General features: G+C 27.9%; 1 protein-coding gene across 1 annotated transcript; it reads left to right on the top strand.

Annotated features, from left to right (window-relative positions):
- Positions 1 to 8170: 8170 nt before the first annotated feature.
- Positions 8171 to 9549, top strand: LOC107628564 (uncharacterized). The gene has a single exon (XM_016331198.3). The coding sequence runs from the start codon at positions 8410 to 8412 to the stop codon at positions 9409 to 9411; it is 1002 nt and encodes a 333-aa protein (XP_016186684.2). The 5' UTR covers positions 8171 to 8409; the 3' UTR covers positions 9412 to 9549.
- Positions 9550 to 23672: the final 14123 nt, after the last annotated feature.

Below are 23672 nucleotides of genomic sequence, written 5' to 3'. Positions count from 1 at the left end.
CAAAGGAAATTTTGATCACCTTAGTAACTCGTTGGTTGCTATATTATTTAATTATCTTTAAACAATATCTTAAATTTGAGTCTTGTAAATAATAAAAGAAATAAGATAATAATCGGACAAGTTTTGTTTGAATACTAGATCAACTAAACTATAAAATTTTGGATACTCTCTCGATTCAAATATCAATCCAAATTTTTTTTTTTTTAAAGAATATTGATGTTTTAATTTATCATTATCTCAAAATTTTCAATTTTTCCGTAAAAGGATATTTTTTGTATTGTTAATAATATCCTTAATTTAATTGTGATAATTAAATAATTCTTAACTACGTATATGCATATATATTTAAAGCAAAGATCATTTTATCTAGTCATAAAATAATTTTAACATTCGAAATTTCATTTGTTGTTGTGTTTTTTAATAATATTTTAAAAAGAAAGAATTACTCAATCTTGTCGATTTAGAAAAAAGAAAAAAAAGACTATATATATATATATATATATATATATATATATATATATATATATATATATATATAATTAAATTTGTGCTTAGGTAAATGATGAACGGGCATTGAAAAAGCATGATGAGGGATCTAGGTACCTGTAGCATTTTTCACTTTAATTGAAAGAAAAATTAATTTATTGGTTTATAAAATTAGTCTTGTTTCCTTTCCGTTCTTTTAGTCAATTTAGAAGAAGCGGAAAAGGAGTATTATGGAAGCATATTTGATGGTGATTGGTAATAGCATTATTTCACCATTTGGGAGAAAGTTTGCAAAAGGGTATATATTCTTGTCCCCTTGTTTCTTTCCCATCTCATTTATTTTCCCCTTTCATCTTCACTCAATACTTTTAATTTTACTACTATATGTTCTTGAGTTAAATGTTAATTAATATACACAAGTTATGATATTTAAATATTAAAAAAAACTATTTATAAATACTAAACTTAGTTCAATTGTGAAAATATAAATTAAATTTCGATATTAGAGTGAGAACCACAACTCTAAAATATCTAAGAGTTAATATATAGAATGAGAAGTTTCATAACGAGAATTTAAGTGCTTAAAAATAAGGGTCGTACAATTTATGTTTTAGGTTGATTTTCATCCATAAATAAAATTTTTGACGTTTTGGCAAAAATATTAAGGAATTATTCTCTATATTTTAAATTAACTCTTTTTTTTTAAGCAAATTAAGTATCATGTTTTGATTTTAAGAAATCAGTAATTAATTTTACTTATTATTCCTTCTACTATTAAAAAAATAGAATGTTAAAAGAATAGTAAAAAATTAATGAAGAGAGAAAATATCAAAATAACATGAGAAATGCTTTTGTCTTTTTCCTTTTATCCTTTATACTTTTAACAACATTTAATTATTGTCTTAATAATTGTACACAACCAAAAAAAGACAGCCAAGTTAAAATTGATGGAATACTAAACTCAGAGAATTTTAAAAAATAATTATTATGTTGTTTCGACAAAAATTATTCTTAGTAAATTATGAAATGATTATTACAATTTGGTATGAATCTTAGAGTAAGAGTGAAATTGAAAAACTGAAATCTAATAATTAATACTTTATTAGAACTTTAAAATAATAGATATATATTATTGAATAAAAAATTCAACTTTGGAAAACAATTATTCAAGCAGCAAGGGACTACGTCTTAAAAATTAAAATTAGTACTAGTATATTAATAATAAAATTTACTTTGTTAAGAGGGACCACAGAATCAATAATAACTAATCTATGCTTACAATGGTTTGGACGCGGAAAAACTAATTTGTGAAACTATCCGAGTTGGAAACAGTGTCAAGATCTTTGCGGTGATTATCACGACGATAATAGTTGCCAGAAAAAAGAATGAGGTGTAAAATGTATGTGACTCACAATGAAATATCTATACAATATATATATATAATGGGCTGTTTATTTAGTTTAATATGTATTAATAATGTAAATTAAACATTTGGAAATGTTCGGTAACAAAAAAAAATTATGCAAAAACAGCCATAATTTGTCTTATTTAGCATTCATTAATTGTTGCGATAATTAATAAATACTAAATAAACTAAGTTCTGGCTGTTTTTTTTTTTTTTGTCTCCCTATCATTACCCTTAAACATTATTATCCCTAATTTTTAGTGGTATGTTCAGTTTTATAATATCTACCCCCAATTTATCACAAATTCTTTCACATTAATCATTCATCACTCACCGTTATCCTAGTTTCCAAAAAACTGGATTAATCACTCACCGTTATCCTAGTTTCCAAAAAACTCCATTGTTTATCCTGTAGAAAAACCTCCTTTCTCCACCACCCTGCCGTGTGCGCAGCAACCTGCATCCCACCGCGTCATCCCAGCGCCAGCCTGCTGTCTAGGTCTTATTGAATTACTCGAAGAATAAACAACCACGAAAACTGAGAAAGTGGACATCCAAAATCATACAAAAATGAACATCCAATGTGAACGTGTATAAATAACAACGTAATTACTTTATAAAACAACTCACACAATATGAACAGGCAGGAATAACCATCCACGTTCATAGAGAAAGTGAACATCCGGCGACGGGAAGAAGGCACAAACCGGCTGCGACGGAGGCGCTGGATGTCTGGATTGCTGTGGTGTCGTGAGCTCGACTCACACAATATGCGCGTCCTCCTCCCTACGTACGGTGGCCTGTGCGGACAACGGCGTCAGTCGAAAGAGTGTCGGTGCGATGTCCGACGGCGGCTGGTAATCATGGCGGCACTGTACCGGCTTTTGCTTTGAGGAGAGAGTGAGAGAAGAAGTTCACACCATATTAAGAGAAGGAAGTAATTCTAATTTGATTCCATAAATGACGGGATTTATGATTTGATTCAAATTTTAAATTAGAAACTACTCAAAATTAATTAATTTCCATAATTGACAGGAATCATGATTTGATTCAAATTTTAAATTGAAAACTACTCAAAATTAATTAATTGCCTCTAATTTAATTCTAATTTCAATTTAATCCCATTGTACACATTATATAAAACATACATTGACTCCTCATACTTTTTTAATGTATAATATATAAATGTGTAATCGTATATAGTGATTTAGGTGTTAATCTTAATATTTTTAAATTTTAAAATTTGATAATAATTATTTAATTAATTAAACATTTGATTTTTAATTTTAAATTTATTTTTCTTTTGAATCGTTGTTTACTATATACATTATTTTCCTATATTTTTTATTTGTTATATCAAAATAAGAACAAAAGTTAAATAGTCACTATTATTAGGTACTATATTTATATAGGAATTATTATTGTCCTTGTCACCACTTATATTTTAATGTTCTAGTTAAAATGAGATTGTTGAATATTTTCGATTAATTATACCTTTTATAAAAGTAAATCCAAAACTAGTTAAGAATTTCCCTTCCTAACTTCATATGACTGTATAAATGATGTGACTTGGCGATAGATCATATAACAGCTTAATAAGCATGTTAGTTTGTGGTTAGTTGTTAATGCATCCCTATTGGTTAATTGGTAATCATTGTAATTACCAAAACATTCTACTTTCATTATCTTAATTAATAATGTGATGTTCTTAAAATATTTAATTTTTCAGCCAAAACTAATTACTAAGTAATCATTTAATAAATTTCTTGAAAAAAATTAACCATGATTAATAAATTTAAAATTTAATCTTTGTTATCCTTATTATTTTAAATAAAAGTTCAATTTTGGCACAAATTAGATTCATTATATATATTGACTTCAATTCAATAGTTATTATTAAAATATAAAACCAATTAAAATTAGGTTTAGTAATTATTTAATAAAAAAGTTTAATTTTTAGTTACTCAATATTAACCAACTTTAATATTTAAATTTATAATTTAGAGTTAAAAATTATGATTTAAGATCTTGATTTTAATACAAATAAAATAATTAAAAAAAAATAACTGATATTAACTGAAAAAAATAATTATTTAACATTATTCTTATTACTTAATGCTTAACTAAGAGTGACAGGTTAGATAGTTTAAAACGTTAGTTGGAGCTCAGTGGTCAATAAAATAGACCAATCTAATTAAATACATATGCACTATTGCAACATCAATAATGTTAGGGAAGACAAATAATTATGGACAACAATGGCATCCACTAACAATAACCAATTGAACTCCAATTCATATAAATGACCAGACACCAATGCCTCAGGAAATATATATATTATTCCAATTAATATATAGGGTATGTTTAGTTTTGGTATTTACTTAAAATGAAGTGCCATTAATGTACTAATTAACTTTTCATTATTAAGCTAATTACAAATTCAACTTAATATTTTTAGCAATAGCCACAAGTCCAATAGTATAACATAATAATATATGTGAATATATGAAGATGCATTATTTTATTTTCTATATAAATAGTCCTCTTAATTAGTCTGCTTTCAATAATTAATGAATGGTTCTATATGATTATCCAGAATTTCATTATGATGCACAAGTTGTATGTATGCCAACGATAAAGTCAATAATTGGTCACAAATTCACAATCTAGATATAGTGGACAAACAATTTAATTTTAGAACTTTCTATTTGTGTGAAATTTCTTCAACCAACTTGTTTAAGAGAAGATGAATTCCATATGTTTAACCACATTCTCCATATTAACTTTTTTCGGTAACTAATATATATGTATTAATACTCGAACATTTTAATTAGAAAGGTTATTAGGGTCAATATTTTTACTAATATCAGCCAATATTTTTTGTTTTAGAGTGAACAGTCTTCGAAATCAAATAGATATAGCTCATTTTTATAACAATTTTCTTTTAAGATTTTGAGTGGGATGAGTTATATTTGATCATCGTAGAACAAAGAGGATAGGTACTTATATAAACTATTTTAACGTTCAAATCAGTATGTGATGAAAATATAATGTTAAAAGTAAAAATAAAGAATAGATATTTTTTCATACATTTGTTCTTTAAATTTTTGTTATTTTATAAGGGAGACATGTCTCATTATCATTTGGTGGTTACAATTATGCTAATAATATGAATAAATGTGTTTAACTAAATGATTTGGTAACATAACATTTATAATGACCAAGTTATAACGTATATTTGCTAAGCTATATGCTGGTCCGAGTTATAATGTCACAATAGATATATCACTTTTAGTTTTAGCTAATAGTCAATATCTTATTTTATAATATTAGAAGTTAGGATTTAATGTTTATGCTTTAAAATTTAGTATTTAGAGTATAAAATATTAACTAAATATTAATAAAAAAATAAATTGTATTAATTATATAGTATTGTTCAATCTTAATTAATATAATTAAGATACATTTTTTGGTTATCCTAGCTAGCTAATAGTGCATTTAGTAATAAGATACATTTTTTGGTGCATAAAAATTTATGTGAGCCTCATGTCCATCAACTCATTAAAATAGGGAATGGCTCTTGAACTCAACGGATCCTCTAAATTTTGAATTTTACTTTACATAGTAAAGTATGATCTTTTATTATTTATTTTATAGGTGAGACCAAGAAAAAATATGAAAAAAAAATTATTTAAAGATAAGAGATCAAACTTTATTCTCTAAAATAAAAATTTAAAATTTAGAACATCTAAATTCTTCAACAAATATTTGCATTTGAATTTAGATATTACCTGCTAATAAGTAAATTCATTAACGATTGTCTAATTTATATTGGAGAATAATAAATTAATAACACAATTCATAATAATAAAAATAAAAATAAAAATACTCCATATACACTAAAAATCAACTCCTAAATTAATTATTATATATTTATATATATTTATATATGTTATATTTTTCGAATTAAATAATTAACACCAAAATAATCAAACACGTAATTGAAGAACAATCAAACCTATTTACATTAGTATTTATAAAATACATTTTTATATATAGTGACTAATTTGTGATTATATATATGATTGTAATAAAAAGAGGCAAACAAATGATTTATTTTTAAAATTAAAATTACTAGTAAAATAACTAAAAGAAAAACTAATTATCATGAATACGTATAATTTATCATCCCATGCAGATTCTTTAATAACAGAAATACAATTTCCAAATTAAAATAGTATATATTCAAGTATGCAACGAAGCAATGGAATCTCTGACCACAAATATACAATAGCCGTAGAATTTGAAGCGTGTGTTGTAAAGTTGATGATTAATGGAACAAAATCAATAAGCCAAGAAAGTAGAGAGAGATCCTTCTTAGCTTGGAAGAAAGGATTATTATTCAAATATTTTTATTTATTTATTCATTAATTAATTAATTTCTTTGATTCCTTTGGACTTGGTCGGTTGGATTTAAAAATACATATATATTATCTCATGTTTAATTTAGTGAAGAGCACACCATGCATGCCTTCTCTAAAAATATCAGTTTTTTTGCAATAAAAATAAAAGCAATAAAGGAAAATTAAATACTGAATTTTAACATTATCTTATTTAACTTATCATCTATAAATTTCATACATGCAATATCTATAATAACACTTAACTTATTACATCTAATATTATTCGATTATTCCAGCGATTAAAGATACAAAATAAGATAAATAATAATAAAAAAAATATAAAATAAGATAATTTTATGCTGCTTTGAATTAATTTTCTATTAATTTGTTGAATATATGTTACTTCTGAACTCCAACTGTATGCAACCATAGTTTCTTTTAACACGTTTGGATCCAACATGAACTCGTGTGTTTATTTTGCTTGGCCTTTATTCACTCTTGCCCTTCCACTTTTCTATATTCCCTCTGCAATTTGAGTTTTCCTTAAGCTTCTAACAACAATGAAACAAATAATGTTACTAATGAATCATAAGTGAAACAAGTTTAAGAGATTATATTGAAATGGTTTCAAAAATGTCCATTGAAAACATGACTTGATTTAGAAGGTTGGTTCTGTTCCAATATTGGGAAGTTGTAATATTAGAATTAATAAATCTAATTTTTTTTATTGTGTTAATAAATCTAATTTAATAGGTTGAAATTATCATAATTACATTTTTAAAGAAGGATAAAGTACTATTTTAATTCTCAACGTTTGGACTAAATATTAATTTAAACCCTAATGCTTTAAACGTTTAATTTTAATCCCAAAAAATTTTAAACGGATTAAATATTGTCCCACCTTTAAATTTGATATGAATAATTAATGGAGTGAATAATATGAATGTTAATATTTTTAGTTAAGTTATATCTTATTTAATTTTCACATATTAAAAAAATATAATCAAAACTTTCTTGTAATACTTTCTCTTTTTATTCTTCTTTTCGTATAAAACCTCAAACCATAGCAATCAATTATCAACGTTTCAAAATCTAAAGAAAACAATTTATATTTATGATAGTTATAGGGTCGATTTTACTTAAGTACTGAAATTGAACGGTGTTGCATCTTCAATATATTAATTGTTTGTATCAGCAGGATAACATTAAAGTCTTTTAAAATTTATTAGGATTAAAATATATTATTTAAAATATTAGAGACTAAATTATAATTTAACCCGATTGAGGACCAAAATAATAATACTTTACCCAATAAACAAATGTGAAACTTCTAATAATAACATCAACCAAATTTATAAATTGTCTTCTTTTCTCGTTTCTTTTTCACTAGCATTTCTTATTGAGATAACCAAGCCATGTTAAAGAAAGAGTACAAAGATTTTTTTTCAATTATTTTTTAAGATAGTTATCATAAAAATAAAATATTTCAATGAAATAATAACTATTAACATACAAACAAACAATTTTACAATAATTGGTAAGTAACAATAACTCAAACACAAAGGGTTATAGGGGGCCCCTAGTCCTCTACCTCAGTCCAAAATAAAGTTACAAAATCCATACTCATGATACTACTTGAAAAATCCAAGAGTAGTAAGATTTTTTTATGAGAATGGTGTGATATGTTTGTTGACTTTAATGTAAGTAAACATTCTTCCCTCACCTTAATTCTTTTTTAATAAAAAAATTACTTTCATATCATCTAATATTCTTTATGAATAATTTTTTCATTTTCCACACACTTTTTGAGCATAGCTCCAACTATAAATACACCATCACCCTTTACACTTCTCTTTCATGTCTATTCCATTCTTCTCTTCCTCTTTTGATTCTTTCAATAGCCTATCTTCAATTTGTGCCAAACAAATTCATTTCTTTCATATTAACACCCTCACATTTCACCCCAGAATTCCAAGTTTTAATTTTTATTTTTCTTTCTAATTACTTCAAGAACAAGAAAAAGGAAAGAAAAAAACTCCTCTGTTTTCTCCCCTGTTTTTATTTCATTCCTTCCCCTGTTCTTGACACTTTTTTTTCCCCTCTATTAACACAACTATGTCTCACTCAAGTGTCTCCAAAGGTCTGCAATCTTGTCTCAAACCGCGAAACGTCGAAAGAGTGTTGAGACTCAAATTGGCTACACAAGGGTTTAAAATTTCTCCGAAATCCGAATGGCCTAACAATAGTAGCAATGATGATAGCACCATTGCCTCATTCTCAAAACCAAATTCAGGTAACATCTCAAACAATAATAAACTTGACATGAAAATGTCCAAAGAAGATTCCTCTGAAGAAGGTGGGAAATGCACATGGAGTTTCATTGAATCCCTCTCCAACAATTCTCATTGTGGCAACAAAGATGAAGATAATGTTTATGTTCTCCCAAAATCTAAGTGTTCTTCTTCATCAATGCTAAGTGCTAAGAGCTTGGAAATGTGCACTGAAAACTTAGGATGTGAAAGTGGAAGTAAAAGCAAAGGTGATGAAATGTCATTGTTTTCATTGGAAAATAATAGTAACGGTTTCGTGGAAAATAGCAACGGTTTCATGGAAAATAGCAACACTTCGGTGAAAGTTGACACAAATTGTTTTGAGCCTAATAAAAGGTTGAATAATAACAATAAATGTGGCAACAATTTTCCTCCTCCATTGACATCAATAACTGATTTTGGAGGGTTGCACGTCCGCCCTCGGCGCGAAAATGGTAGGCTGATTTTGGAGGCAGTAACAACTCCTTCTCAGCCGTATTTTCGCGCCGAGCGCAGCGAGGGAAGGCTTAGGTTGAGTCTTTTTGAGAGTGTTGAATCAAATTGTGGTGATGATGATGGAGTTGAAGAAGAAGAAGAAGTTGTAGAAGAAGAAGAAGAAGTTGAAACACTTAACAATGAAGCATGTGTTGATGGAGAAGAGTTGGAAAAGTGTGTTGGATGTGTTGATGATGAAATTGGGATTCCAACAAAGTTTAGGACTCCAACAAGGTGCAAGGCAAGTGGCAGGAATAGAGACATTTTTAGTGATGCCTACTTTGAGTTCCCCCCTTTTTCTTTGTGTCTTTGAGCATCAATTATTATTATTATTATTATTATTATAGGCTTAGTTTATAATAATGAGATATTTATATAGATTTTAATCTATGTAATCGATCTCATTTAGTGGATTAACACTTAATTGAAGTCGACTGTTCTTTTTTTTTTTTTTGGGTTTGTTTCATTTTCTTTTTGTTTTGTTCCTTTTAAGATTTCAGCAGTTGTTATGATTGGTGGCTTGGTTCTTTGAAATTTTTGCATGTACTAAGGATAGGTATTAGTTATATTGGACGATGTGCTTACTTTTTGGTGCTTGTTTCTTTCTTCATATTATTATTCATTGGGAACATTTTGATAAAGGCGTCTAAAATATTTTTTTTAAAGATATTTTTTTATAATTAAAATTTAACACCGATTAAATCGTATTATTTTTGTCAAAATTAGATCAGATAAATTAATTTGATCGAAAAATAGTGAATCAAATTTTGAAACTGTCTAAATTAATTTTATTTTTTATAAAAAATGATTACAATAACCTTATTAAAAAATAATTAAAATACTCTTATTATATATATTAATTTTGAGAATCCTAAATTCTAGCATTTTTTTTCTCTATCGTCATAGAATTAGGATTTAGAGTTTTTAAAATTAATATATACATATAATATGAGTATTTTAGTTATTTTTTATAATAGAGATATTATAGTCATTTTTTATAAAAATATTAATTTATACCGGTTCAAAATTAAATCTATTAATTTTTTAGATAAATTGATTTGTCCAATCTAATTTTAATAAAAATAAGACAGTTTAATTACTTATATGTGTTAAATTTTAACTTTTAAAAAATATCTTTAAAAAAAGACGTTTTTGACATCTTTATCTAATTGGCTCTCTCATTCATTACTACTCTTTTCAGGTTTCTAGCATCCACCTGAAGCATAATTTATTGAGGAAAAAAAAAAAGAAAGAGAGAGAGAGAGAAATGATTTGCAAACAGATACACTACAAGAAGGTTATAATAATGATAATGCTAAAGGGAGAAAAAGTTGATAATGGTACATTTATTAATAGGTGAATTTTAGTACAATTATATTACAGTAGTTACGGTAGTTATATATAATAAGTATTGTTAAAATTAAAGTTATATTTTTTTATATTTTAATAATATTTTTTAAAATACTATAATTATTGTAATTACCGTAGTATGGGAACAATGATTGGAATACAATTATTAGAATACTAGAATGATCCTTATTACTATTACCAACTAATTAGATTAATAGACCCTAAGCCTAATTGAAATACAATAATTGGAATTATGTATGGGAACATGTCTAATTTTTCTTTTGCCTCATCAAATTATGGTTACATATAAAGAGTGATGAATTAGTCCACTAGCTTATACTTAATTTTTTGGCATAAGCCATGCCTTTGCTTTTTTGGGCAAACAATTGTTATGGTAGGCACTTAGAATACCTCTAAACCAATTCCTAACTATAGTGCATTATAGCCATTATCTATAGTGGAAATTTTTACATTTTATGCGTTTTCAATTGGATTCTAAATCCTTGAAGTTTATTAATTTGTTTATAGTGGTATGGAATATAATTATGTTTAAGAAGTTGGATTAGGGTTTTGTGAAATGAAAAGAAAAATGGTATGTGTTAATAAGATAATTTTCTCTTTATTAGGGTTTATAGTGTCTTTTTTACATAAAAAATTTAGAAAATATCATTTTTCTGCAACATTTTATCACATCTACAATTAAGTTATCTCAAACAATGTGCTCAATGTTAATTAAACAGGCTAACAATAAAGAAAAATACAAATTATACCATTCAAAAACAAGAAAAACAAGAAACAATTAACAATATAACTACACTATTTTTTAATTTTTACTAATTAATAAATACCGTGATAGAAATATAGAGTAGAAAAAAGTGTAGTATTTTTCCGTTATGTAATTAGCATTTTGTCAATAATAAATATAATTGACTCAAATAAGATAATTACAAGTCCAAACCAAATTCGAATATTAATGTAGTTTAATTAAACTAATGAAATTAAATTAAAATCAGAAATTTTAGGTAATAAGTCTTTGTCCTTATGCACTAAAAAATGGAAAAATCCATCCCTTAGTTATTAGTTTGTCCCTTATAACTTTTGAAGCTTGTTAATTGGTACTATCCTTAAAGCAACAATAAATCATAGATATGTTAATAATTAATGATCTTTAGGGCATAGCATGCTAAGATGAACTGTTCCCTAGAGCCCTGCCATTTAAAGCATGGAATCTCACTAATCCATGGATGGTTTAAAGTTGTATTATTGAAGATATATAATAATTGCGGCATGGCTTTCTTAATCATATAACTACAAAGCCATGAAAACGATTTGCCACATTATTATTACCTCTCCTCGTGAGAATATTTAAAAAAAAAATCAGTTACTAATTTAGTTATTATATATTTTTATAAATTTATAATATTAATTCATATATAAACTATCATAATAATCAAATTTATCGTAATAGAATAATTAAATTTATAATAAACAAAATTAAATTTATTTACACATGTATAATAATTTTTTTTATAAAATATTAAATATGTATTTTTATATAGAATAGCTATTTAGTGATTAATTTTTTGTGTATACATAATATAATTAATTTTATATAATAACTAATTTTTAATATAGAGATCATAATTAAATCTTGTTAGATATTCACATTAGAATGCAACAAACCTAAAACAAGTTGGGGGGTTGTACGGCCTTGGTACCAATTTGCAATGGCTTGTAGCTATTAGAAAACAAAAGAGGGGCCCCAAAAAGGAGTAACATAGTCTTTAATTTGTTCATCATGTGATGTATCAATGTGTGTATGTATATCAACCTCATCCTTTCGCTTGCCCTACCATGTTATATATCGACATCCCACAAAATTTAAAGAGTAAAGTATCGTTTTTGTCCCAAACGTTTGGGGTAAGTCCTATTTGTGTCCCTAACGTTTAAATCGTCCTATTTGTGTCCTTAACGTTTATAAAAGTGATTCAATGTTATCCTACTATCAATTATATTAACAAATCAGATTATATTTTTCAATTATTCTCACTTGGATGTATTCATTCTCAATTAGGTCTCACTTGAATGTGTTCGATTTTAATATTATACCCACTATTTGTGTTTAGATTCAATTACGTCCTTAGAAAAGTGAATTATGTAAATGTTGTAGGAATTAGTTTCAACATTTGATGAGCTATTTTTCGGAGTAGATCATCGATTCTATCCCAGACATTTGTATTTTAACTTCAAGAAGAGAGTTTTAAAACTCAAACTAAAGCGCAAATGATGCATAATTGATAGCAGGATAACATTGAATCACTTTTACAAACGTTAGGAATACAAATAGAACGATTTAAACGTTAGGAACACAAATAGGATTTACCCCAAATGTTAGGGACAAAAACGATATTTTACTCAAATTTAAATTGAAAAAAGTCTCACTTTAATTTTATCTTTAATTTGACCAAAGAATTAAACACTAATAACTAGTATTAAAATTAAATCTCTTTGCACCTAAAATGAAAAATGTCAAAACAAATTATGACTTACGAGTTGGCTCGATTCACTTATAAAAAATGAACGAGTACAACTAATAAAATAACGATTTGTTTAGAAGTGGATCAATTTGGTTTGATTTAAATAAATAACTTACGAATTAAAACGAATTTGGATCGAGCAACAGATAGGTTGACTCCTCTTATTACCCATTTTTATTGGTATATAAAGTTTAATGAATTTATATTATGCATTATCTTTGTTATATAGATTCGTTAAATAATTTTTTAGACTTTAGATCATTTACTATAAAATATATGAATGTATGATAATTTTTTTATTTATATGGATATTAAATAAAAAAATACTAAAATTAGGTAGTATAAAAAAGATAAAAAAAAAAAATCAAACGACGAATCAACCTGCGCAACTTAATAGTCTAAATGATCAAGTTGAACCAATATTTTTTTTTTACTTATTTAAAATATGGGCTAACTCATTTTTTTTTTTAATTTTAGCTCGCAGGTCGTGACGAACTGCTCATTTAGCCGCTCTATCCAAAACTAATTTTAATATTTTTTTGGATAAATATAAAATAATAATAAATATATAGTTAATATATAGTCAATACTTAGCTATAGTTTTAATTATATTCTAGCTAAAATTTAATTGAATATGATATACGTTAATGCATGTATATTGGGCGGTACAATATATATTTTAATTAACTTATTAGCTTGTATATAATCGTCTACTACCTTTGCACTTGGTACGGTGCACTACTTGTAACAATGTAACAAAAGAAAAAAGAAAAAGGATATTGAAGGACCAAAAAGAGAATAATAGCGATGATGCATGAGCTTGATTGAATGAAACTGATGATGAATTACACAATATATCACAATAAGAATAATTGAGAATCGGAATATGGTTGGTTAATCGTGGAGTATAGGGATCCATACATTACCCTATTTGTGGTTATATAGGTTTCAATTTGTTTTTGGATGACAGTGAATGAAACGCAGTTTTCAAACCATCACATGCATCAAAACATCATGTGCTTTGGCTAGGAACCTTATTTTTGTGAGGTATATAGTCCCTTTAAGCACATTATATTCTCTTTCTCTCTCTCTCTCAATATCATCTAACAGTAAAAGAAAAATCTTGGGAGCAATCAGCATGTCCCTTAATTTTAATGTCACATGGACATACACACACTAAGTCATAATATATATCCTCCAAACTTCCATGATTCAAAGGGGAAAGTGACTCCCCTTCATTCTGCGGGAAACGTTTACTTAGCCTTTAGAGTTAGGAGTGTATTCGGGTAAGGTTAGGTCTAGTTTTTTGGCAAATTTATATAAGAATCGAACTAATTAAATTTGATTAGTTCGACTTGATCGAGTTAATTTGTCTTCTATGATTAGATTCGAATTGATTAAATTCGATTGATCAAATTCATATTTGATCAGTTCGGATAATCAGGTAATCGAGTAAAATTAATTTTTAAGAAAAGTTAAAAAAAAGATAAAAATAAAAAAATTTTTGTGTAACATTAAAAAAATATATTAAAAAGGAGAAAAAAAGTAATTAAGGTAAAATTAGAGTTAGTAAAAATATATAAACATTATAATTTTTTTAATATAATATATTAAGTAACTAGATTATGTGACTTCAAACTAATTAAGGTCAGATATATAATCGACTTTATCTTATTAAACTAGTCGAGTATAATATTCAATATAATTGAATCAAATTGGCCTGGATTTAATCAGATTATCTATATATGCTTTTTCTCTTATTCAGTGATATATTTTTTCTATTTTTTGATAAAAAAATATTATATGATTGAGACATTATAATTTATCAATCATGTTATTTAGATTATTTTTTTATTAATAATAGATGTAGGTTTATTTGTTGTAATTTTTTTACAATAGGAGTACATAAGGAGTACATAAAGAGTACATAGTATATAAGGTGTAATAATTTAACAAATATTTTTTAAAAAAATTTCATTCTTTTATTATCTAAATTTTTTTATTGTATTTTTTTTTAAATTGATAAAAGTATTATGGGAACAGAATTATGCAAGTAGTTATATATAAGGGGAATTTTTTGATGACTTTAATTTTGATGACTAAAATGCCATAAATTTGACCTATAAATAAAATATTGAGACGTGACAAAAAAAATTAAATCTAATATCATTTTGTGAATAATCATAGCTAAGATGATCCAAATCTTTTTGTTATCAAGGATGAAAAAGAATATTTAAAAGACCAAGTCAGGATATCCAGATCTATAGGAGATTCCAATATGAAATATGCAGACTGCACGGGGCTGAATGAATTTTTAGAAATTTGTGCATATGATCTCAAGAGATGGAATTGTAAGGAGACTTATAAAAGAGGTTCAAAGGAAAACAGTAACAAACACGGCACAACATATGATTTGTTATCTATATTATTTTTTTATGATGTAGATTTATATATTGTATTTTTTTTTAAATAAGAGTACATAAAGAGTACATAATATATAAAATATAATAATTTAATATATTTTTTTTTATGTCTTAAACTATTCAAACTATAATGTTAATGATTTAATAAATTCCCTTCAAAATGCAAATATGAAATATGCAGACTGCACAGCTTCCAAAAATTTATCAAAGACGGCGTTACCTAAGATCTAATATTTGCTTCACAAAGCCTTTGGAGCCTATTAGAAACAACTGAGGTTGTCAAATTTGTTCACATGTCTCAAAGAGAGGAAATTGCCAAGTTGCTGATTAAGGAGGCTCAAAAGAAAGCAGTAGCAAACACGACACATATGATGTGTTATTTAGATTATTTTTTTATTAATAGTAGATGTATGTTTGTTTGTTGTATTTTTTTTAAATAGAAGTAGATAAGAAATACATATTATATAAAGGATAATAATTTAATATATTTTTTTATCATATTCTAAGTTGTTTAAACTGTGATGTTAATGGTTTGATGAACAATAAAGAATGGTTTGATGAACAATAAAGAATTAAGAGAGAAAGAAAAATAAGTTTTTCTCATTATTAAAAAGAATAAAAAATCTCTTAAAAAAATGTTAGAGTTATTACACTTTATATACTATGTACTCCTTATGTACTTTCATTTAAAAAAAATTATAACAAGTAAGACTACATTTACTATTGATATGTATACATCGAACTATACTAATTTTTAACTAGCTTATTACTAATATTCACTGATTTTCATAATTTTTTTTGTGTGATTATCTCATGTAAGCAAATTTATTGGACATGCAAATATGAAATATGTAGATTGCACAGCCCGAATAAGCTTTTGGAAATTCGTCAAGGGAGCCTTACCTAAAATCTGACCCAGATTTAATTTCATGACTGTGAGATGGAAACAACCCAAATTCTAATAGGGCAGTGGATTTGCTCCCACGTTGAGGATTATATCTTATATATTATATATTTTTTATATATTTTTATTATAAAAAAATTACAATAAATAAACTTACATCAATTATTGATAAGAAAAAAAGTTAGATAATAAGTCTATTACTTGGTTCAAGTGGTGCATGTATATCTTTTGGTGTAAATCATAAATGTTTTTTAGAAGGTAATCTTATTCGAGTGGAGAATATATGTTTGTATTTATAGTATTTATTCATTTTGGTTCTAAAAAAATTTTGGATCAGACACTTTAGTCCTCAACTAAAATTAATTATTCGATTAGTCTCTAACAATTAACTCTGCCGGTCACTTAGTTCATTTGTTCCGTCAACTTTAATAGAGGACAAAATAGTCCTGACAAAATGGTCATTGATCCCTCTGTTTAGAGACACACTATTTTTTTCCAATTTTTATCGTATCTCGTATAATCCTAATGGTCTAATACTACAAATTTCAAACTACACAATGCACATTTAATTAATTATTAAGGACCATTTTGTCTCGGACTATTTTATTTTCTGTTAGAGTTGACAAAACAAAAAAATTAAATTACTGACAGAGTTAATTGTTAAAGATCAATCGAGTAATTAATTTTAGTTGAAAATTAAAGTGTCTAATCCGAAATTTTGTTTTTTTTTTTTTTGGTGACTTAAAAGAAAATAAACAAAAACTAAGAAAGAAAAAAAAATAAGAAACTGCTTAAGAAAGGCAGTCCCGCTGAATACTACTCTCAAACTCCTTCCAAGGCAATGGAAGCTCCACTTGGGGGGAAATAGTCCTCATTGCAGTCTTTGCCATGATGTCTGCTACTGTATTTGCATCTCTCAAGATCAACCGAAGATCAGCACGCCATTTCCAAGACATGATATCTCGGATTTTTAACACCAAAGGATCAATAAACCCAGAGCAATCTTGTAAATTATTGACAATAGTAAAAGCCTCCACACAGTCTGTCTCACATATAATGTCTCTTTGTCCCGAGTCCCATGCTAAAAGAAAGCCTCTCCAAATAGCAAACAACTCTCCTTGCAAAATGCTACGACTCTCAATTGTTCCCAGACAGCCTCGTTGCCACCTTCCCTTCCAATCTCTGCTAACACAAGCAAAACCAACTCGAGCACCACTGCCAGGATAGCTAGCATCACAATTAATCTTAAAGGTACCCACTGAGGGGGGAATCCAAGAGCCACTAATGGTTGAGGGGATAGATAGTCGTTGCAACTCAAAAATATTTCGGAGCTCCTTTTCTAAGGACAAAGCCATACCAATCACCTTGTCTGTGGTCCAATGCTCGTGAGGATGAAAGATCTCGTTATTTCTCGAACACCAAATCCACCAGAGACCAGAAAAGAATCTAAAGGGGCGCTGTTTGCTATTATGTGAGAACCAACTCATCAAATCCACTGGTTGATCGGAGATCCCTAAAGCTTGCCAAACAAGTTGGGCTTTTGGACAATCCCGAATACAATGTAAAACCGACTCCTGACTTGAGAAACATCGTGGACAGCTATCCGTGTGCGAAATGCCCCTTCTAAAACGAAATGCAGCAGTAGGAAGAGCCTCCCGAAGACATAGCCAGGCCAAAAATTTGTGCTTTTCCGGAACATGTTGACGCCAAAGCCAAAGCCAATTACCCCTATCCTCCCAACTAAACATCTTCTTACTGAGCCATAAATAACCACTATGAGCATCATAAACCTTTGAGGCCGCACCAGTCCAACCCCAACCGACCTCTGAACCAGCTTGAACATCTGGGTTGTAAGAGTTAATGTTGCTCTGCAGAGACGGATTCAGAGGAGAATAGATATTCTCAAGGTTCCACTGTCCAGATGACCAAAGGTCCAAGATCCTGAGATCCGAATCAGAAATGTGAACATAATCCATCTCCTGACACAGTCGCCCCTCTCTTCTCCATTTAGAAAACCAAAAGTTCTGTTCCAAATCCCCAATGCACCAACTAAAACCTTCCTTTAGGATATCCCAAGCTCGACATATACTCTTCCAAACATAAGATCCCCTTCCTCGAGACTGACTAAAACAATCATCCTTAGAAGAATGGTATTTTTCCGTCAACAGTTGAACCCATAGCTTGTTGGGATGGTGAAAAAGTTGCCAAACTAGTTTTCCAAGAAGAGCAATATTGGCACAAAAAGGATCTCTAATTCCTAGACCTCCAAACTTCTTAGGAGTGACCAACACTTTCCAGTTAACTAGATTCAGGTCTCTACTATCAGCTTGACCCTTCCATAGAAAGTTTCGCATCATGGATTCTATCTTATTAGTTACCCCTTTAGGGAAGAGAGATACTTGCATGCGATAAGTAGGAATCGCAGTCACTACCGAGTTGAGCAAACAGAGTCTTCCTGCCTTATTAAGCAATCTTCCTTTCCAGATGGCTAGCCTTCCCCGAATCTTGTCCAAAACATCGTTGAAAGTTGCGCGTGTCACCCGAGAGTGATTAAGGTTCACCCCTAAATACTTGCCCAAGTTCTGAACGAATCTGATGGAGGAGACTCTAGTGAAAATCTCTTTTCTTGTCGCTGAAACATTCCTAGAGCATAGCGCTTTAGATTTTTCCACATTAACCTTCATCCCAGAGGCTCTGCAGAAATTTTCCAAAGCTACCATTACAGTTTGAACTTGCTGTTTTTCAGCTTTACAGAAAAGAAGCAAATCATCGGCAAACATCAAATGAGAAATTCTTGGACCCCCTCTAGAAACCGCAACTGGCTTCCACAAGCCCTTATCAACTTGCTGATTAATAGAACAGGACAATCTCTCCATACACAACACAAACAGATACGGTGATATAGGATCTCCTTGCCTAAGACCCCTGCTCGGAGTAAAGCTATTTAATCTATCCCCATTCCAGAGGATAGACAGTGAGGAAGCAGTGACACAACGCATAATCAGATTGACTGTCGGAGGAGGAAAGCCAAAACTCACCAGGGTTTGTTTCAGAAATCCCCAATCCACTCTATCGTACGCTTTCTCCAAATCAATCTTAAAGGCCAGGGTGCCTTTCTTTGACTTTGTCTTCTTCATGAAATGGAGAACCTCTTGTGCTACAATGATGTTGTCAGGGGTTCCTCTCCCCGGGATAAACCCTCCTTGAAGGGGCCCAATAATCTCTTTGAGATGGGGACGAAGTCTATTGACCAGGACCTTCGTTATAACTTTGTAAACCACATTACAGAGACTAATTGGTCGGAAATCCTTCATGGAAACCGGGTTTTCTACCTTCGGAATAAGAACCACAAGAGTTTCCATCATCCTTGGATCCATATCCAAACCAGAGAACGCATGACGAACCATAGTCCAAACATCAAAACCAACAATCTTCCAGTATTCTTTAAAGAAGAAAGCCTGAAACCCATCAGGGCCCGGCGCCTTAAAAGAATGCATACTGAAAACAGCCGACTTAACTTCTTCCAGAGTAACTGGCGCTGTGAGGCTACAACAGGCTTCATCATTCAGGGAAGGCAGCGGCACATCACCAAGACAACCTAAGTCTACATCCTCCGACTGGCAGAATAGGCGTTTATAGAAGGATTCAGCTTCCCTTCTAAGGACATCCGGGTCCGTTTCCCACACCCCGTCTTGAAGAAAGAGACCATGAATCTTATTATGCTTTCTCCGCACAAGAGTCTGGACATGAAAGAACTTGGTATTTCTATCCCCAAATTTTACCCACTGCTCTCTGGATTTTTGAAACCATAGAAGTTCCTCCTGCACAAGCGTGTTATTAAATTCCTCAATCAGCTGTTTTTCTTTTTGCCGCATAGACAAATCTTCCATTACTTCAAGTCGCTTCTGAAGAAAATTAATCTGTCTCTCCAATTTGCATTTTCTAACGAAAATATTGCCGAACACTTTAGAATTAAACTCCAAAGAGTTCTTCTGCACTTCTGAAAGCTTGCCATGCATCTCTCCGAAATTTTGTTTGGACTAAAACGAGTAAATACTCTTGTATTTATATATTAAGTTAGTTGGGACTAAATTTTTTAAGCAGAAATTTCTTTTTTCTCACAAATTAAAGTTGTTAAAAATTGTACATGCATATATTTGGTTTCCCTTGACTACTACATTAAGATTTGGATTAATTGGTGGAACATGACTTGTTATATTCCTTAACATACAATTCTGTTAGAATCTTAATACGTAAACTCGGTGGAATCTATGGTAATATCGCACTAACAGACATGTGGGAATCTTAAAGCTTAAAAGACAGGAGAAGCTGTGCTTGTTATAAGGTTTCACACCTAATTATGAGTATGTAAGTTATTATTTAAAAATTATTAAATAATTTAATAAATTTGATTAAATTATTATTTAATAATTTTTAATTATTAATTTTATATAAAAATAATTGTATATAAATTTTTTATTTTATTATAATTAAAAAATAATAGTAACTGATAAATAAATAAGTCATTATTTAACTAATTTTTTAATTAAATATTATAAAAACTTAATAAAAAAAGTCACTCTTTATATTTTTTTTCTTCTCCTTTTTTTTTTTTGATTTGCATTTCTTTTCTTCTTTCCTTTTTCTTTTTATTTTTCCTTCTTCAACTACGTTTTTTTTTTTTTTATTCTGTCTCACTTTTTTTTTTCTCTTTTTATTATTGCTCTTCTTTTTGTGATTAAAAAAACATAAATCAAGAAAAACATATATAGGAAGAAGAGAAACAAGAAACAAAAATGTAAAATTTCAGTATTTTTATACAAAAAATTCTGTTTATTTTTCAAAAATTTCTGTGTTTGTTTTTCAAATATTTATATGTTGTTATAAAAAAAATATTTCTGTTCTTATAATTTTTTTTGTTACGTAAATAAAATGAATCAGTAGTTTTTCAAAAATAGCAACTTTTCAAAAACATATTGCAATTTAATTATAAAATTATTTGGTCACCTGACATTTTTCTTTCATTATCATCCTTAAGAGAAATTCTATAGTAATTAGTTAATTATTTGACATTGATAACAACAAATTATGAAGGAAAAGTATATGAAACTAATTTTAAATCAGCCAATAATAGAACAACTTAATTAATTATAAATATAGTAATTAGCTTTATTTATTTATGATTTAAAATTTTGGTTATTAAATGTTTCACCACATTCAAATTAGGAGGAGATACATTCAGTATCATTACAACGTGAATCACGGAAACTGATTCAATTAGCTTCCGTCTCTTATTACTCTCTTTTTCTCTCCAAATGCCTAAAACATGATAAATCAGAAAACAGATTTAGAACCATCTAATTTACAAAGAAAAGAAACATCCTAATGCCTAGCATAAGCACAATTCATGTAAAAATTTTAGATTCATCCAGAGATATTTAGCTGATTTTTTGCTGAAACCATCCTGGTTTCTTAGCATTATCGAATTATAAATTTGATATTAGTTATAAACATTATTTATCTGCGAAGAATATCAAGGGACAGGTTTTTTTACGCCATTCCTTGATATATGTGTTGAACAATTACATTATTTATACACTAAAATGAGCTATTAAAATTAGTTATTAATATAAAAAATATATATTAAAAATAAATTAAATTATATATTATACATAATATATTAGTAATTATTTTTAGTAGTTGATTTTAATATACACATAATATTTTTTTTGTAAAAAGATAGAATCCACGTCATCAGATGGTGTTAAGTTACAAAGATTTGATATTTATTTTTCTTAGACCTATAGTTTCTGTAAATATATAAAAATAAGTGATATATATGATAAAAAAATATAATACAGAATAATATTCACTAAAAAGAGTCTATGCATGTTTTTCATATGTCCACATCATATTTAGATATAGAATGAAATTTTGAGATGATCTCACACGTGATATTATTCTCAGACATGACGTACCTTTTATAAAAAAATCTAGAACTCCAGATATTTGAGGCTGTTAGGATAATATGTTTTTCGATAATTTAATAAAAACTAATTCTAATAATATAATACTCATCATCTAATTTTGCACTTTGGAATGAATAACCTAACTGCAAGAGATAGGTTATATATATCATATTAGAATATATTAACATTAATTAGCATTTATTAAAATTATTTAATATATATTTAAATATTTATTATAAAATATTACGTTTTTATTATTTTGATTCTTTTAATATCTATAAATACTATTTCACATTATTTAAATACACATAAACTTTTTTTTTTATTCTTTCTTACTTTTTCTAACATATCAAATGCGAATGTTGCATACATATATCAATAAGAAAAAAAATAATCTATATCTCATTCGGTTTTCAAATCATAGTTATTAGACTCAATTTAATTAGATCGATCAAATAAAAAATCTTATCACAATAGTTATTAAGCAACTAATTTTATGCATGCAGTAATTTTTTAGTTAATAACAAATTATTAAATAAAATTTAAATTTATGATATATATTAATTTTTGATCTGTCAAATTAAAAAATACCGTAAACAATTAATAAACTTAATTACTGATCTGCTAATATTAGAAGGGACTCATCAAGCTTTACGCACCAACTAATAGCCACTAGACTAGGTTATTTTTCTAATACATAGCCTTTTTTTTTTAAATTATATTATATATAATTAATTAATTAATTTTAATTCATTTACGCCAGAATCAGTAGATAGCGATGGATTGATAAACCGTCGTTAATATTTTTTGTAGTGATTTAACGATTCAATCAATAATTCATGGGTTAAATCACTGATCTAATAATTTAATACTTTAACCAATTCGTTTATCTGATAATTGTGTGTCAAATATTTCTTATTTCCTTGTATCAAGTTAAAAAAAGAAATCCTAAAAAGTGCCAGCTTGGGAGCATATTAGTAAAAATAATGATTCCAAACTCTAAAATAAAAAAATAAATAATAAATAAAATTGTGTTAGCATTAATTGTAACACATACAAAAGTGTGACATGTTGTTGGCCATTTTTGAACCAATAGTCAAGTGGTGACTTTGCTCATTAGCTCTTATCCTCACTTTTAGAAATTTATTCAGCTTATATCCCTTTTTAGCCATGAAAGAGAGAAAACTCTGATACCATATAGATATCAGGCCAGAGAGAAAGAAAGAGAGAGAATAGGAAAAGAGTAAAGTTTTGAAATTATGTTAGAAATGAATTAATAACAAACTGAATTGGAGTAATTATATGTGTATCTCATATTATATAGCTATAGGGAATGCTGACTAATACAGTAACAAATAATTTTTTTTAAATAATATTTTTATTTTTGTAAA

Source organism: Arachis ipaensis, chromosome B2 (genome assembly GCF_059453495.1).
Source record: "Arachis ipaensis isolate K30076 ecotype BB chromosome B2, ASM5945349v1, whole genome shotgun sequence".
NCBI classification, from domain to species: Eukaryota; Viridiplantae; Streptophyta; class Magnoliopsida; order Fabales; family Fabaceae; genus Arachis; species Arachis ipaensis.
This window is presented reverse-complemented; position numbering and strand designations above follow the sequence as displayed.